This window comes from Ursus arctos, unplaced genomic scaffold (genome assembly GCF_023065955.2).
Source record: "Ursus arctos isolate Adak ecotype North America unplaced genomic scaffold, UrsArc2.0 scaffold_15, whole genome shotgun sequence".
NCBI lineage: Eukaryota > Metazoa > Chordata > Mammalia > Carnivora > Ursidae > Ursus > Ursus arctos.
This window is the reverse complement of record NW_026622819.1, coordinates 41550451-41569309: the sequence shown is the minus strand read 5'-3', so window position 1 is coordinate 41569309 and position 18859 is coordinate 41550451. Positions and strand designations below refer to the sequence as shown.

The 18859-nt window shown below is 42.5% G+C and overlaps 1 protein-coding gene across 5 annotated transcripts in view; it reads right to left on the bottom strand.

Annotated features, from left to right (window-relative positions):
- The window catches only part of SLC36A1 (solute carrier family 36 member 1), a 138779-nt gene that overhangs the window by 109751 nt on the left and 10169 nt on the right, over positions 1-18859 (bottom strand). For all 5 annotated transcript variants that reach the window (XM_026510816.4, XM_057312275.1, XM_057312276.1 and 2 more), the window contains exons 3-9: positions 12496-12586; positions 11559-11647; positions 11022-11117; positions 8668-8752; positions 8075-8293; positions 3351-3449; positions 654-820 (exon numbers count right to left, since the gene is read on the bottom strand). In XM_026510816.4, the coding sequence (XP_026366601.1) occupies positions 654-820; positions 3351-3449; positions 8075-8293; positions 8668-8752; positions 11022-11117; positions 11559-11647; positions 12496-12586 (846 nt within the window). The remainder of the gene's footprint in view (positions 1-653; positions 821-3350; positions 3450-8074; positions 8294-8667; positions 8753-11021; positions 11118-11558; positions 11648-12495; positions 12587-18859) is intronic.

The window sequence follows — 18859 nt, the reverse complement described above, 5'->3', positions numbered from 1 at the left end:
CCCCTGGGTAATGATCATGTACCAGGCACTGTGTCAAGTGCTGGGGTGCAAAGGAGCCCTGCCCTCCCAGAGCTTACCGTGTAGGGAGATCACAGTTTGGGTAAATGGACAATTACAGTACTATGGAATAAGGTTTAGGCTAGGGTCCGAATGGGATCCCAGAAGAGCAGAAGAAAGGAGCATCTGACCTAGACTGGAAGTTGTGGGTAAGACAGCAGAAACAGTTTCTCAAAAAAGACTGACTCCTAGACTAAGTCTTCCTGGCCAAGTAGGAATGAGGTACAGGTAGAGCTAGAGCCAGAGTGGGACTGACAGGCACCGTAAAGGTTTCGCCTCTCAGAGGAGCAAAGGGAAGCCCCTCAGGGCTCTCAACAAGGGGATGTACAACTGACTTGAGTCTGAGATGGCTCATACAGGTAATGGGAGAACAGGTATGAAGAAGGAGTAAGACTGAGATAGGTGGATGAGTCAAAAGGCTCAGTGGGAAGCCAAGGAGGGACGGTGCTAGCCTGGGGGTGGGGTGGGGGTGGCAGCAGTGGGCTAAAGTGAAGTGAGCTAATTTAAGGTCTAAGTAGAGGAAAACCCACATTCTGACCCATTAATTAAAAAAAAAAAAATCCAGTGTTGCCAGACTTCCATCTTCCCCCACATACCAGCAATTGGGCAGGTTGAGGGTTATGCTCCCTTGGATATTAGCTCCAAATTGCAGGTACCCCAGACACCCCAGACTGATGTAGAGGGCAGTGACGATGGCCATTCCCACGTACAGGATGAGCGGAAATTTCTGGGGATCCTTCATTTTGTTTTCAAGGGGCAGAACCTATTAGAGTAGTAAGAGAGAAGGGAAAACAGAGGAAAAAGTAACATTAGTGGCCAAAATAAATTGTAATCTTCTCAGAAAAAGTAACTGCTTTATCTCTAGGATTCCCCAAAAGCACATCTATCCTTTACTAGACAGATAAACAAAGGCATTTCCTCAGAGCTGGAGGGGATACCCTGCTTTCCGTGTGGAAGTGGGGAAGTCCTGAGGGCAAGGGCAGGCAGGATTGGGCCCCGGGACTCCTGCCCAGGCCAGCACTCTGAAATCCTGCTCCAGGGTCCCCATGGGCTGGGGGTGCTCTCTGCCCCTTGGCACAGCCACACGGCAGCTGTGTCATGCCCACCCAGCACAATGGAGAACAGACATCGTCTGAGATCACAGCTCTGCTAACCTGTCCAAAGAATGCAAAACATAGGTCAGGGAAAACTGCCACTCTAGTTCCTGGAAACTGTTTCCTTACCTCCAAAAGGGCAGGTGCCAGCAGTGACATTAAACCTCTGACTTAGAGAAGCGGGGGTGCTGAGGGAGTCACAAATTACAGGATGGAGAGATTCAGGCTCGCAAAATATACAACAAAACACACTTTCCATATTCCTATTCCAAACCACTGACCTTGCTGCCCTTTCCCTCACAGCAGAGGACATTCCAAAGCAAAGCAAAGGCCCCTTTGAAGACTGGTTCTTTTAGGCACAGGGAAAACAGAAGGTGTGATTGACAAGCTTCACAACCGGCTATCTACTGCATCTGGCATGGCTGACAAGGAAAAGCAATGCAGGGCAATGTCTAGCTGCCCCACAAACCATCTTTGATCTTGTCATGACACAGCGTTTCCTCAACCACCTGCGGCCATGAGGCAGCGTGGGTCTGTGCCAGACACACCCTGGCAGACGCCAAGGGCCTGCTGCAGGCCCAGTGCTGTGAGGGGCGCCACAGCTCCGCACTTCCAACTGGGCCTCAGCATTGTACCCCCTCCCAGCTCAGGGGTCTCAAGCTGCAATTGGTCCACATCCAATTATAAAGTTTGTAAGCTTTCCTTCCATTACCTTTTATGGAGTCTAGAGAGCCAGAGGGCAGGCAGCCCATCTCCTGCATGTCTGTCAGGCCTGGGCCAGTGGCACAAACACAGAGAGAGTGCAATGAAAAAACAGTGAGCAGGGGCCCTTCACCGGACACACTCAACAACCCTCAAGTCCAAACTAAGAGTCAAAACAGCTGTGTTTTCTCCCTTATAAAAATAGAAAACACAGAGAAATCTTGAAGTAACAGATAATGATGATTACAGAATAACTCCATTTCCAAGCCTTGGCTGATGAAATGATGCAAAAAGCAACTTCTGCACTACGCTGTTAGGGAAAAGTGACATATTCAGTACAATGCTTAAGAACCCAGGGTCTCCAGGCAGCTTTCCACACTTAATTCAATCTCTTCTTTCCAGTCCCATGTACTTGGGGCCTCTTTCTCACTGCTACAACACGGGCCATTTCAGGCCTCAGACCCAGCAGCAGAGGAACATTCGAGAAGCCCCAAAAAAGAGCAAAGGGAAAAGTGTTAAAAGTCAGGACAACAACTTACACACTGATCACTTAGAAAGCCTCCCCTATGATGTTAGAGCCTTAACTCATTCCATCAATATTACTGGGGCAATTTCTTAGTATTTTGACAAAAAAATCTGTCCAGCTTCTAGGTTTTCTTAAAAGAATATAAAGTGATAGAGAAATCAAAAGAGGGAAAAAAGATATTCCACAAAACGAAAAGTGTCTTCCCTTTTCTAAGCTCTTGACCAGCAGAACTAATAATTTTCTTCAGAGAAGAATTCTGGACCTTTACTATGAAAAACATAAATAAAAATCAAATTAGGTACAACTAAGTGGCAAATTCCTCTCCTTAAGGAGAAGAATTGGGTAAAATCACAGCAACAATGGGGGAAGCTAAGCCAGGAGTGAAAGCTAAGCCTATTTATCTACACACAAAAAAATATGACACATCAATGTTCCAGGACAGAGAGATAATTTGCATATTTATTAATTTAATAATAAAATCAATAGCATTATTAACAAAAATAAAAATTATTTAACACTCACTATGTGTCAGGGACTAAGCAAAGCCATACATATCTTATTTAATCCTAACAACTATTAATCATTAAGTTCACTTTTCAGAATCAAACAATGAAGGCTCAGAGAAGTTTCGTCCTTACAAAGGTGACACAGCTACTCCTTGGCAGAGCCAGAACTTCTCCCAAGTCAGTCTGACTCTAGACCCTGCATTCCCAGTTGCCATGTATTACTGCTTACTGCACACATAGGGGATGACTGTACAACACAGGGGGTTTGAATGTAAATGTTCTTAAATCACATACAATTTATTTTCAAAAGCTAGAGCTGGGAAACTCCAGTGGAATCCCTGAAATGCTGTTGATTAACTGGCCAGTAAGTTTCAGAAGATAATTGCTAATAGCATTTCCTCAGCCTTCCATCAAACAGCCCTCAAGGACACCAAGGACAACAGCTCATCACAGTGCAACTCTTACCATCCCAATGCCTTCAAATGCAAAAATGGCCGTGCCAAAAAACAAAGGGTAGGTCTTCCAGGGTGCCACCAAGGGGAGGCCGCTGGGGTCTGGGATATTCTGAAAGAGAAAATAAAACCAAGTAAAGGTTATACAGAGATTCGAGATTTGAACTCCAACGTCAGATGTCATACCTCTTCCTAAATCCAAGATCCTTTGAATGGAGAAAGTCTGACATCTGAGAGATGATTTGGGGGACATTTAGCTTTTGTATTTTTTTCCCTTCAGGCTGAGAAAACCCTACCTGCTTTAGCCCAGTGTACTATAAAAAGACTATAGCCCAGTGTACTATAAAAAACTCAAATGTTGAAGCTTGCATAAAAATAGTTACATTCTTTCATCAGGTAATCCCATACCCAGAAATTTAATCCAAGTAGGAAAAAAAATCAAAATATAAAAAAATTAGAGCAAAGTTATTTAATAGTAATTAAAAACAACCTAAATATTCCCAAACAAGTGAAACTAGTTAGCTTACTGCACATCAACCATACCATAGAATATTATGCACTATTTTAAAAGTAAAAATTGAAATAACTAAGTAGCACATGAAAAACTGTTTATGAAATAATAGAGAGAACATTAACGTTTTAAATTTACATATTCACTATAATACAACTACATAAACACTCCACACAGATAAAGCTGGAAGGAAAGGTGGAAGATTTTTAAAAGAGCTCTTTTCCTTTTTTTCTCTGCTTTTCTTTCTTCCTTTCTCTTTTTCTTTCTTTCTTCTCTTAATTCTTGTGAATGAGTTTGGACACTTGAAAAATTGTACTAATAAACACGTAACAGGAGTACTGGAACATTTAAGGACAAAATAGCAAAAAAAAAAAGCATTTAAAAATAGAGGCAAATAAAAAGCAAGGAAATTGTTAATTGCCGGTAAAATGTAAAGATGCACAAGCAAGGAGGTGCAGACAAAGAATCCTCCCTGGCTCAACACTGAACGATAACGTCCAGTAATGGGACAGTAAGGAACAGGACTCAGAATGGGACAGAAGCTTCTGTCCTTTCAGAATGTGACTTTTTCAACCACGTGCATACACTGCTTACATTAAATAAGAAGTGATTTTAAAACTGCCTTTACCATGTTTTAAAACTGATTTAACTACAGAGGTTAAAAACTAAAGAGGTAGATAAATATGGGGCACGCTCTAACAGTATAACAGAATAATATCAGTGAAAAAGATCTACTAAGATCTCTGTAATAGGCTTCTCTTTGAATGTTTTCAAAGCAATTCCACTATATTTTCCCTAAAATATAAATAATTTAAAAAATCTTTTTTTTTTCCTGAGGCCCTGCTAATAAAGATCTCTTTATAAGAACTATTTCAATACATGGAATGAAGACAGACTAAGAAATATTTTTGCTCTACAATGAGACAAAGAGTGAAATTGCCCTGTAATTATTCCTGAATCACAGTGCAACTTAAGTTCCTGGAAACAGGAACGATCTATTGATTAGTGGGTGACTATTGCCCAGGTTTATACATCAGATCTGGCTGAGGTATCAGAGAGGGAATTTCAGAATACATGTCTGGGGATACCAGTGTGAATGAGACCAGCAGAAAAAATTTATAATTCTATATACTTAATGATTGCTACTGACTTGGAGCTCAACCCATTAAACGAAAAAAGTTTAATGTGCAAAGAAACACATTAAAATCAGCTCATTATCAACATATTGTCTCCTCAATTTTATGATACTATTAATTTCAGTGATAATAGCTTTTTGAGAAAATTCTGTTCAATGTACATGAGGATGCAAGATGTACTCCAATTTTGGAAACATAAATGTGAAAAAACTGCATTTCAGAATTAAGGAAATGCAGTGATAAATACATTTACTGGGAGCCCCCTCTGGGTGCCATCTGTCAGTCCAGGTGATGAAGATATGGGGAAACCTGCACAGGTGAAAGGCCTCAGTCAGCTTCCTGGGCTGGCGTGTGCATGAGGAGCAAGAGCACCAGTCACACACATGCTCGGAGCTGGGAAAAAATTCAGAAACACCGGACAGCGGGAGAAAATGCCAAGACAAGACAGCAGTAACAACAGCAAGGGCAACAAAAGTGACCCAAAGGGAGCATCTTACACACCTATACACCACATCAAAATGAAGCTGCTTGATGCAGAGCCAAACCACCATCCTCCCCAGCTTCCCCCAGAGCAGAGAGCACTGCGTGATCACACATGGCTCCTGCCTGAGCCCAGAGGCAGGCTCACACTCGCTTTTAAGAAATCAGCAGGGCTGCCTCATCCGCAGGTGCCGGTTGCATGACGCAGACAATGCTCTGAACGGACACCGCCTTCACCTGGGACTGAGACACTGTCGGAACCCACACTCCCATCCCAGCCCTCTGTTCACAGCAACCACCGCAGTGCTTTCAAACTAAACGCAGCACGTGTGCGCGTCTGTGTGAGGTGGCCTTGCTCCCTTTAATGTCCACTGTGTTGTGTCCCCGGCACTGATTGAGATCTCTAATTACAAAGTTAAATCATGCGTTTATTTACCCTTCCTTGTTTTAATTTAATTTGCCAGAGGCAGAGAAAGAAACTCTCTGGAAATGGTCAATCATGCATTCACGGGCCCTCCTTCCATTCCCATAAAAAACAGGTTATGGACAGCAGTTAATTTTGTTTTTAAAAATCAGTTCTGCAGAAGAAGAGTCAATATCTGCCACCTATCTGACTTCCTAAGCCAGAGGAAAACCAGTAAATGCTCACTGAGTACAATGTTAATCTAAACTCATTATGTCATATCCTCAGTGCAGGAAGTGTTATTTTACAATGCACCGTATTCCTAGAAACCGTATCAGTGAGTGACTGCGTCACGGTTAAGCAGACCATGTGAAAATGAGTCAATGTTCACCTGTCAGACTGGCCGAAATTAAAAAGATTGATACATCTAGTGCTGACTACTTATGCACATGGAAGGGAGTCTATATTGCTAAACAGCTTTTGAAAAAGCAACCCGGCAAGATAAAAACTCAAAAGTGCACACTCTTTAGCAGCTACACCTCTAGATAAACACCTTGGAGAAGTATTTATACATGTCTACAAAAAGGAAGGCCTAAGAATACTCACTGTCATAACACTAATATAACATTAAAAATTATATATGACCTGACAGTCCACTGATTGGGGACTGGTTCAATAAACAATGGCACATCTATTCTCTGAAATACTATGCAGCAATTAAAAAGAATGAGGTAAAACTATGTGTATCAACATGGAAAGCTCCCTGAGGCATTGTCAAGGGTAAAAAAGCAAGGTAGATGAATAATACATCTAGTAATTTTTGAACTATGTTAAAAACAAAACAAGACATACTTTTGTTTTATATACTTCTCTGCATACTAATATAATTTGTAGATACATTCGTAAGACCTAGACAGAAACAGACCAATCACATACCTTAAGTCCCTGAGAGAAAGAGACTCAGGGTGGACATGTGGTTTTCAACACTTGTGTTGTCTGCATTTTATTTTTTTATTTTTATTTTTTTAAAAGATTTTATTTATTTATTCAACAGAGATAGAGACAGCCAGTGAGAGAGGGAACACAAGCAGGGGGAGTGGGAGAGGAAGCAGCAGGCTCATAGCGGAAGAGCTTGATGTGGGGCTCGATCCCACAACGCTGGGATCACATCCTGAGCCAAAGGCAGACGCTTAACCGCTGTGCCACCCAGGCTCCCCTATCTGCATTTTTTTTTTTAAAGGTTTTATTTATTTATTCGACAGAGATAGAGACAGCCAGCAAGAGAGGGAACACAAGCAGGGGGAGTGGGAGAGGAAGAAGCAGGCTCATAGCAGAGGAACCTGATGTGGGGCTCGATCCCATAACGCTGGGATCACGCCCTGAGCTGAAGGCAGCCGCTTAACCGCTGTGCCACCCAGGCGCCCCGCCCCTGTCTGCATTTTAATGAATAAGTACTGATGAGTTCTTTAGGGATTAAATTTAAATACCTTTTTTAAAGTTATGCTTTTATTCACCGGCTTTCACTCTTATCCTTTTCTCAAGTCTTGGCAAAATGCACTGTCTCATCCATAAAGAGCCACAGTGTTTGAGGGCACATTTTTCTCAGCCTGGTCTTCTACCCATCAACTTACAGATGTCGTCTCTTGTACTACCTACACACCTGCCCCCATGGGCTATGTAAGGGGGGGGGACAATAACTGGATTTTTAATTCTGACAAATAAATATATGACTGGAGTAGTAAGGAATTATTTTATCTAAATATTAAGTTAGAGAAGTTGATTTTTGTTTTCACCTTAATATTCTTCTATTTTCCCATTATACAATGATTCATGTATTAACTATCCAATTGGAGAAAAGACTAATCAGTGATCTCAATGGGGATGATTTTGCACACACATACACCACCGCCCCCGTCCCCCCAGAACATTTTCCAATGGGGACATTTTTGGTTGTCATAACTTGGGGCATGGCAGCTACTAGCACCTAGTAGGTAGAAACAAGGGATGCTGCTAAACATGCCATGTTGCACAGGATAACCCCCTGTGACAAAAAATTATCTGGCCCAAAATGTCACTAGTGCCAAAGCTGAGAACCCCTAATCTAAATATACCATGCATAAGTAACAAATCCCTATTTATGTCCCAATTACTTCTTTTGTTTGCTTCTTTGATTATATAACAGGCAGAGGGAGAACCTTGGCTCTTACCTGGACAATGAACTGGTAGAGCATAACCAGGCTAACCAGCATGGTGATGTTGGCCAACAGAGAGAAGATGGACAGGACTCGGAGGTTCCTGACAAAAACCAGCAGCACCAAGAAGGGCAGGAAGGAGAGCATGTAGAGTCGCGAGTCCATGGTGGGCGTCAGAATCACTGTCTCATTGTTGTGGCAGTTGTTGGTGGTCCCATTGGCTGCTTCTATCACCTAAATTGAGGGGAAGAAATACAACAGAAAAAGCCTCAAGAATGGCAAAGGCCAGTGGACCTTCCACCAAAAGGGACTCCTAACTGAAGGCCATAGAGAAGTTCGTAGTCAGTAAACCATCTTCTGAGATCTTCATGACTGTATCAGCAACCCAACTGTCTCAGCTGAGTTTGATCATAACTTACCTAAAGACAGGAGGATAGACAAGATATCTTGAAGTTTCTCAATGCCCTAGGTCTTTAGATGAAATTAAAAGACACTCTTCTATGTAAAATGTTAAAATTTTATTTCTTTTGTTGACCAAAACTGGCTTAGAAGGAACCCTAAACTAAAAGTCCACTCATCTCATTTTTTTCTTTAAACCAGGGCTCTACCTGTTTAAAGTTGTCAGCCAGAAAGACAAAATAGACACAGCAGAATCCCAGCTGTGTGACGATCAGGAAGAAGTCCACAATGTGCCTGCAAGATGGGGAAGGGAAGAATACAAAGATCAGGAGGATAAAAAACAAGATTCCCAGAGAGATAGGTGTGTGAACAGTGCTTTTTCCCAGGTTTTCCCAGGTCATCACAGACCCTACCCACCAGGTGACAAGGATGAGTACACCCTGATAAAAGGAAAATTGTGCTAGGTGCCACCAGTCTGCAGCTTTGGAGGAAGGTGAAGAAGGTCCTATCTGTGTGGTATCTCCCTTCCTATGTCTTATGTATAATGCTGCATGGGGTCACGCAATCCCGAAATCAGAATGGCCAGAGTGGAGCACACATACCACGACCACAGACCAGTTCCTTGGCCTCTCCCTTCCCACAGCCTGACTATGCCATCTGCACACTGTTTGTTCTAAAGCTATAGGGAACCCTCAGCATAAAACCTAGGAAGTAGACCCCTTCACGATCTCTTTCTATTAACTTGGACCCAAGAACCAACCTACGCTCACATAAGTACACAGTAATAGATGTACCAGAACAGATTGCTGGTGGAAGCACTGTTACAACAATAGTTGGTGATAACCTAAAGGGTCATCAAAAGGAAAATGATTAAATGAAAGACCATTCTTAAATGGAGCAGTATACAGCAGGGAAAAAGAATTTGTTAAAATTATATGTGCTGATAGATATGTCTAGGACCTTTAACAGAAAAAAAAAAAATTCCAAACAGTATGCATAGTATGGTCAATTTGTGTAAAAAAAGATTAAGAACATGTGTATGTTTGCAGACATACAGAAAATTCCAGAAGTATACCCATGCAACTGTGACCAGCATATATTTTTATTTTTCACTTTATGAATATCTATTTTGCTCAAAAAAAATTTTTTTTACCATGAACACACATTAACTTCATTAAAGAAAGGAAGTAAGGGAATAAGGAAGGAAGGTGGAGGGATGGGGAGAGAGGGGTGGGAGTTAGGGAGAAAGAGAGAAAAACAGAGGGGAAGATAGGAGAGAAGAGAAGAAAGGATAGAAAGGAGGGAGGGAGGGAGGGAGGGAAGAAAGAATCAATCAACAACCAAACAGCCAACAGCCAACCAATGGTGGCCACTTGGCACAACGGCTTCTCCCAGTCACAGAGAATGATCCTGCTGAAAGAATCGCAAAATAAACCTGCATCGCAGGAGGAAATTGACTATGTGTGAACTATAAAAGCCTCCCAATGACCACAAGAAGGAGTTTTCCTGGAAAACAGAGCTTTAATGTAGTTCAATTTAAAAAGAACAGAGGGGTGTCTGGGTGGCCCAGTCAGTTAGCATCCAACTCTTGATTTCGGCACAGGTCATGATCTCAGGGTCATGAGATGAAGCCCTGCATCGGGCTCCATGCTCAGCGGGGAGTCTGCTTGAGATCCTTTCTTTCCCTCTGTCCACCCTCATGCACACAAATGCACTCTCTTTCTACCTCTTTCTCCAATAAATAAATAAATCTTTAAAAAAAAAAAGAAAAAAGAATAGAAAAGGATTCGGCCCCTGATGATATCAATTCTCTATCTATAAACATATCATTTCCTCAAACAGGAAACAAAAATTAGACTATTTCCCTCTAGGCATCTGAAAAGTTACCATAAGGAGAAATTTCCAAACACTCCCCACCTCTTGAAATGTGTCTTTTCCCAATAAACCATTGGTTCTAGCTCACCTCATCTCTTCCTTGAAGACTTCTTTCTCCTGCCCAGTGTCCTGCCCTTAAAACACCTATCATGTGCACTTCTCATCTGCAACAGGCAACAGTACTTAAATCTCCTCCCTGTCTGAGCTCCTAGGATACACTTCTAGCTCGTGATATTCTCTCTACTGGTATAGACTATTCCTGATCTCTTGTCCTCATGTCTCCCACACATCCTTCTCCTTATAGAGACTACAAATCCCTAGAGGGCCAGGACCACAAAATCTACCCCAGGAGGATGCCCCCTCCCAATATGTAGAATTGTTCTGCACCACTTATAAGAGAGGGCTTAAAAACCTTTACTGAACATATGAGTGAATTAAAAAATAATCACTGGTCATAGACTGCCAAAGCTGGAACAGCCAGTTTATCAATGAGGAAACTGAGGACCAGAGAAGAAAGGGGTCACAGAGCCAAGGTCACCAGATGATTGCTGGCAGATCTGAGCTAGATGCCAAACCCACAGACCCAATGCTCTTTCCACTGCTCACACCATCTGTCACATCTCACCACCCTGTCTGAAGGCCTCTGCTCTGGGAGTTCACAGCAGTAACGAAAAAGAAAACTGGTTACCTTCCCCAGTGTGCATGGTTCCGGAGCCAGGAGCTGGGGCTGGATTCCAGTCCGTACATCACTGTCTCCCCATAGTCCACAAAGGGCTTGTTTAGTCTGGGAGGAAGGGCAGAGTGTGTGGGTTTGACAATAAGTGACAGAACAAAGGTAACTCACCGAGACCTGGGCCAGTTCCCCACCTGTTACCCTGGAGAAACCACTGAGTCCTGTATCTAATGCTGTCAAGGACCAGAAAATGTTGACAGGCCAGTTACTTTCTTATAATTAACAACCATCTGGTAGAATCATTTCAGTGGGGTAAATACTACAAAGCACATGGAAGTAGAATGTGGTCTCTGTCCACTGGACATAAGTAAATATGACAGATGACAACAAACTGAAAAAGAACACAAAAATAACCAGGGAAAAGGACTGCTGCAATCATTAGCAGCCACCTTCGGCTGGCACAAAGAATTTAGAGTGTTCTGCCTAAGTCCTCTCTTTCAGTGCTGGTAACAGAACCCAAAGGGACAATTCGGCAGCCCAGAGGGCTCTCACCTGCGGCAGAAGTGGTGAGCACATTTCACCAGGATACTCATGCAGTGCACAGCTACGATGCCTATCACCAGCAGGCTGAGGGGACCCATCTGGAGACAGGTGTTGCGGACAAGAGAGAGAGAGACAAGCAGGTAGAATTAGAAGTGAGCCCAAGGGAGACTGGATTTGGGAATGATCAAAATGCTACTAAGGCACCTTCCAGTGACACAGCACTAGAGAAAGAAATGTGATAGTGGAGATTAGCCTGGTGAGAAGGGCACCACCTGAACCTTAGCATGCCTTCAAAAGAGTTAACCTCATGGAGAAGAATGACACAAGATAAGGCTGTTCCAAGACAGCTATAAATCAGCCGAACAGAAGGCTCCTGTGATCTGGGAAGATGAGACAGGTGAAGGGGTGGAGGGAAGGGGAAAGTTCTCATTAGAGCAATGCCAGATCAGGGAAAACAGCCCTTAGCTAAGGGCAATCCACAGCTCTGAGCTATCTCTTGTTCTAAGAGAAACCAAATGGCTTTAGATTATAGGTTATAGGGGATGAATCATAAAGGAAAAAGTAAAATTTTTAGAGTTGGCCTCCTAGCGGTGGGGTGTGGAAGGACTACGTAGAAAACTAACAGACTTCTGTTACTAATTCATTAGTTAATATTATTGATAGACATTTTGAATACATCCTCCTCACCACAAGGTAAGCTCCGTGAGGGCAAGAATCTCTCTCTTTTTTATTCACCAATAATATTCAGAGCCTAGAACAACATCCAACACACAGAAGGCCCTCAATAAATATGTTTAAGCGAATAAACACCTGAATTTTGCTCTTTCTCAGCTGAATTTAAAAAGCTTTCCATTTTTAAAAGTTTTAAATGAAATAGATTTAAAAAAACACACACCATCTCTTAAAATTTGTCATGATACTTCCCTCCGCCAATGCAGACCCTTACCAAGATGCCAGCATTTTTCACTGCCAGAGGCAGCCCCAGGAGTCCTGTGCCAATGTTGCCTTTTAACAGGTGGATCAAAGTCTGGAACCATCTGAAGTGGGAAGAAAGTAGAGAAGGGCATGTTAACAATAATGATAGCTAACATTTATTAATCATATAACACTGTGCTAAGTGCTTTCATGCATTATCTCATTCAATTTCAACAACAACCCTATGAGATATGTATTCATTTTATTTTATGGATGAGGAAGAAGACACTTGCTCAAGGTCACACACCCAGTAAAGAGTTTCATTTCAAAACCCAGGATGCAAGCCCAGGCAGTTTGACCCCCGAGCCCTCTCGTGGCCTCCGTAAGCTCTGTAAGCTGTAAGCTCTGTGCCCTGAGGCATCTCCAAGAACCCCAGCTTTTTGGAGATTAGAACAGAGGGACACCAGGGCTCTCTGTAGGCACTTCATCCTTTCCTAGTGGCTCTGGCCCGGGTTTCACCAAAGCTGTCCACTGTAAAGACTCAGATTCAAAACTGCAACAGAGGACGACAAGCATAAGTGTGAAGGACAGACACTGGTGTGAGAGGATGAGGGAAATAAAAAATAGAAGACTAGAATCCATAACAGAAAATTCTATGCAAAGTAAACAGATTAAAAGGAATATGGTATCACAATCGGCCAGTCCCTGGTGTACTTTGTATTCAAAAAAAGTCAAATGCCAGAGTCCTAGGATTGGAGAAGCCCTCTTCAAATGTCACCTAGTTTATCACCTCGAGGACAGATTTTCCCCTCACCTGTTATACAGACTGTCCACCTCAAGCTGTAATTATAAAGCCTCTCATGCATCCTCATTCATTTTTTCACTCAGCAAATACTGTTATATGTAAAACATTGTGTTAATACAGTGGTAGAAGTAAATATGAATCAGATACAGACCTCAGTCTCTAAAAATTAATAATGTCTCAATGAAAATAAGGCAGATACATTAATAACCACCCAGATAGAAAGATGTCTTCTTAAGAAGTGCCCAGGAACAGTGCTCAGGGAGGGGGAGGCAGGTGAGGGTTCTAGGGGAGACCAAGCTGAGCCCAGCAGGATAGGCAGAGCTTGCCAGTGTGCCTGTGGGGAAGAAAGGCCTGGGAACACAAGTCTAGGGAGAGACTTGGGGCACCAACACAGAGGAGTGTGTCAGTTTTGTGGTCACTTGGGTGGGGTGACGGTGAGCATCCTGTAGAGAATGGGAACTCCTCAAAGGACTGGCAGCAGAGAAGTATCCTCATCTGCCACATTTTCTATCCTGTTACCTCCAGGATACAAAACAGGTCAAATACAGCATCACTTTGCCCCCAATCACAGACTCATTCAAGGTTTGGCCCCTGGCACTGTGTGGAAATTCTTCTGCACAAATACCCTAAATCACTCCTAGATGATGCTTCCATATATTTCTTCACATCTGCAATTCAGTAGAAACTGAAAGCAAATAACATGTGTTAACTCGTAAAGACCATAATAAATATGACCTATCTATGCTCTCTGGAATGGAATTTTACTTTTGGTAACCTTTCTCCTACCTCCAGGAAGAAAACCTCTTGACCTTCTTACCATTCCCAAGCTTTTCAGGAAGGATCAAGAAAGTATCTTTGAATCTAAATGAGAAGAGGCTAAGCACTCTCCTGGACTATGCTGAAGAAATAGCTTAAGGACTGCAAGGGTACAGGGGTGACTCCTCCATTATCAGCAGCCAAGTGACCAAGAGATTATGGGCAGGATGATGGGCCAATCAAATGTCTATCTGAGCAAATGTTTAATCCACTTCAGGCAAAGGTAAGCATTGTAGCAAACTCACTTCCCTACTAGAGGCCTCCCCAAAATGCCTCTGAGCTGTGTTTTGTAGGGGATCAGGTCCCTTCTAGCCCTGGCTCTGCCAGTAACCCCGTATAACAATTCCCCTCCCTTGTCTGGACCTTTGTCTCAGCTGTAGAGTAGGGGACTGGATAGGACAGCATACTTTCCAACGTCTCTTCAGCTCTAAAACACCAGGATTCTAGGCAACTGGCCAACATTATTCTTTTTAATCAATGGCCTCAAGCTTGGATCACCCAAAACCACAGAGTATCACAAAATCAACTCCATGGACTACAAAGTCTTAACTAGGGGGTGTATAGGAAGGGAACCTTGAAAATCTCTATAGCTCTGTTTATGTTCGAAATCAGTAGTTTTTACACTTTTTCATCTTGGAAGCCCTTTATACACTTATAAATTATTGAGGATACCAAATAGCTTTTGCTTATATGAATTATGTCTGGTGATACCTACTGCAAGTTAAAATTGAAAAATTTTTTAAAAGAATTAATTAAAATAACAAAATTACATGCAAATATAAATAACGGATTTTAAAAACTATTATTTTTTAGAGATTTTTATCCATTTATTTGAGAGAGCAAGAGAGAGTAAGTGAAAGAGCATAAGGGGTGGAAGGGCAGAGGGAGAGGGAGACGCAGGTACAACACTGAGTCCAACAAGGGGCTTGATCCCAGGACGCTGGGATCACAACCCAAGCCAAAGACAGACACTTAACCAACTGAGCAACCCACGCGCCCCTTAAATTGTTATTATTTTTTAAAATAACAGATTTTTAATGAAAAGTAATTCTATTTTACAAAATAAAAACTGGCGCTAATTTACTTTTTCTGCAAACCTGTTTAATGTCTTCCTTGACAGCAGGATTATCTACTTCTGCATTCAATTTGTTGTGATATGTTGTTTTGGTTGAAGTACATGAAGAAAATCTGTCCTCATACAGACATGCAGTAGGAACGTGTTTTAATAGTCTCTTTAGACAATTGTAATTTTCCTTTGATACTACATTGAAATTCGACACAGGCTGTTTCTTAGAAGTTAGTGATGATGTGCAGTCTGAACTTTCCGATATCCTATCACATTAAAACATACTTGTGATCTTGCCTTCAAATGGATCTTTTACTCATGCACAATTTTCTTTCTTTCTTTTTTTTTAAAGATTTATTTATTTATTTGACAGAGAGAGAGAGACAGCTGGTGAGAGAGGGAACACAAGCAGGGGGATGGGAGAGAAAGAAGCAGGCTCCTAGCGGAGGAGCCGATGTGGGGCTCGATCCCAGGACCCTGGGATCACGCCCTGAGCTGAAGGCAGATGCTTAACGACTGAGCCACCCAGGCGCCCCTCATGCACAATTTTCTAGTATCACACTGGCCATTTGGAAGATACTGGTTCCCTGAATTATGCAGATCTTCCAAATGCTGGCACGTTTCATTATACAATATCTGAAAAAAATCACATTTATTCATATCACTGATCTTATCAGAAGTCTTTAAGTAGAGGGAAGGTGTCAAGCTCACAGTGCTGGATACTAGTTTTCTTCTAGTTTTGTTTGAAAGCTCAAATTTTATTGTGGGCAACAAATACCACTGACTGTTTTTCTTGAGGTGATGGTCTCATTCCTTTCATTTTCAAGAAATGAAGTACTCAGTACTGTCAAATACTCAGGTCTGAATAACCTATTGTTCACTAGTTCTTCCTAGCAAAAATAGTGTTCTACGAAAAAAAAAGCAGCTAGTTCAGTTCACAATTCCAATAATCACTCAAGGTCTTGTCCTTGCGACAAGTATCATATTTGGTACGCAGAAGTATTTCATGTCTACTTCCCATTTGGTCACGCAGATTACTTAAAACCCTGTACTGAAGCATTAAGTAATAAAATGAGTAATTTGACTGCTTCACCAAGGACCTGCTTAAGTGAAACTGGCTGATTCTTTGTACACGCGTGGCAGCAAAAAAAGATGATGACCAGCGTAAGTTGGTGGCGCTGCCCCAGTTTATGCTATTGTACCAGCAATTTTACCCACCACTGCTGCTGACCCATCCGTGTAAATGTCAACACAGTGAAAGACAAATAACATCTTAGCATTATTATGAAAATAGCTTCAATTTCACAGACTTCTTGAAATGGTCTCGGAAACCCCAAAGGATCTGAAGACCACACTTTGCAAACGGCTGCCCTAGATAACCTAGAGAAAGCCAGTTTCAGTTAACTGGTTTCTCAGCCTGCCAGCTCGGGGAAAAAGTACCAAAGCTCAATCAACAGCTGGTATAACGTGACCCAACAGGGCAACAATAAGAAAAACTTGCCCAATAGAATAAAATGAGGCTGTTGTCAAAGCAGTCAATAGCTTGACAATATCAAGTGTTAGGAAATAACCTCACTAAACACACCATTATAGATGTGTCTGGAGTTCCTATTTGCACCCTCGAATAGAGACTTTCACTGAACCTCTAACCCTTAGAAGAGCCTGTTATGCGCATGCATGTACTTTATTCCTTGTATTTTGTTCCTTGTACTCTGTTCTGCATTCTTTGCTCCTTTGCAAAGTAGATAACAGGGTGGGGCAAGGCACAGTAGACAAGAAATCCAGCTCAAAAGCTTATCTCTTAACACTCTGACATATCAGAGATTCACGAGAGCTAACACGGTCACCTGAATCAGCTTACACCTGAAATACACCTGGCACGTTTTCTACACATAAATGCTTATGTGGATCCGGGCTCCAGGCAAGTACTCAACCAACCCTCCAAGTCCAAGGGAGTACTTTCCCTAGGTCACTTGTGATACCTGACCTCATTTACAGATGGGCTTTCCTTGACCCGTATACCACAGTATTAGGGCAGGATGGGCCCTCACAACAAACCATACCCTGGAAAACATCCCAATACAAGCCCAAGGAAGGTATCTCCTGATTTTCTCATATCTTAACAAGCAAGGAGAAATAATTTTAGGTTGACTACTAGTTATAACCCAATGTGAAAAAAAGATCATCAGAATAGCTAATAGGCACATATTACTTTCAATACATACAAAACCTATGAACTACCATCCTGAAGTTGCTAGTGGTTGCTTTTGAACTTCAGAGAGGTCCCTTAAAAATGAAAATTTAGACCCCATATGGCAAGCATTGCACAGACAAGCTGATGCCTGAGAACAAGAAGGAGCAAAAACAGAAAGGGAAACTATAGAGAGAGCAGCTCAGAAAAGTATTTCACAATGAGTATGACTTCTGAAGGGAAGCTATCACATGCCATTGGGTGCACCTGGAGCTCCTTCTGGCTGGGGGAAGCCAACTGGATGGACAGGTCAGGGAAAACAGGGGAAAGATGGTCCTCACTGCTGCCAGTTGTTCTCTATGCCATCTTTCCCATCAGCCAACACTGTAAGCAAATGGGGGAATCTACAAAAGCATGTCCCATGAGAAATAAGCTATAGAGACTGAATCTTTAGGAGCAGAAATCAGCTAGTGTTAATGTGGACATACCATATCCTCTAGCTCTATCCCAGTTCACAAGAGAAAATGCCCTGCTCTAGGAGAGACTGCAGCCAGTGGGAGCTTCACCAGTAATGACCTCCAACAGAAGCTTCAATAGTTGGATTGGGCAGTCACACGGGACATCATAAGTCTAGCACATAAAGGATCCCTCGATAAGTCATACCCAACCCACAAGGGAACACAGAGAGGATAACAGTTAAGCTTGGGGAATAAACAGAAGGGCCAAAAAAGATGGAATGCTGGGATTTAGAGAAAATATCAGGGGTCTGTTGAGATTCAGGATTGAGTCAGAGAACTCAAAGGGGTAGAAAACCCTCCTCTGAATCTTCTAAGTCAAGCGGGTCAGTAGCAGTCAGCATAGCTTCACAGTGGGGTTCTTAATTTTCTCTTACATTTGGGGAAACAAAGGCCCAGAAGGGGCCAAATTCCACCCAGATAAGTCATGGGATTCAGTTTCCAGAGGTAAGACTTACCCTTCCCTAGGGAATGCAAAGCAGACATCTTCTCAACCTCTTGAATTTTTTTTTTAAGAGAGAAGGGGGAAAGAGAGAGAGTGGGGAGGGGAGGAGCAGAGGGAGAGGGAAAGAGAGAATCTTAAGCAGGCTCCATGCCCAGTGTGGAGCCCAATGTGAGGCTCTATCTCACAACCCTGAGATCATGACCCAGAGCTAAAATCAAGAGTTGGATGCTTAACTGACTGAGCCACCCAAGCACCCCTCGACCTCTTGAATTTTTTAAGTGCAGGAGAAATTATTCCTTCCTTCCTCTTACCACTTCTTCAGCCAAATGAACTGGCTGTTTGGTGATGGGGACAGAGGTCTGGGTGAGACCCTGCAAATGAAGCTTCCAATAGAGCCCAGGAGGTATTTGCGGTTCTAGCATAGATGATCCATGGTTCTGAATTAAGAGAATGTTCTCTCTAGAAGTTTCTCTTATGTTCAGCACCAGCCTTCTGGGACCAACACAGCTGGAAGGAGCAAAGAATATAAAACAGATGGGAGGGAGAGTGGCCAGCAA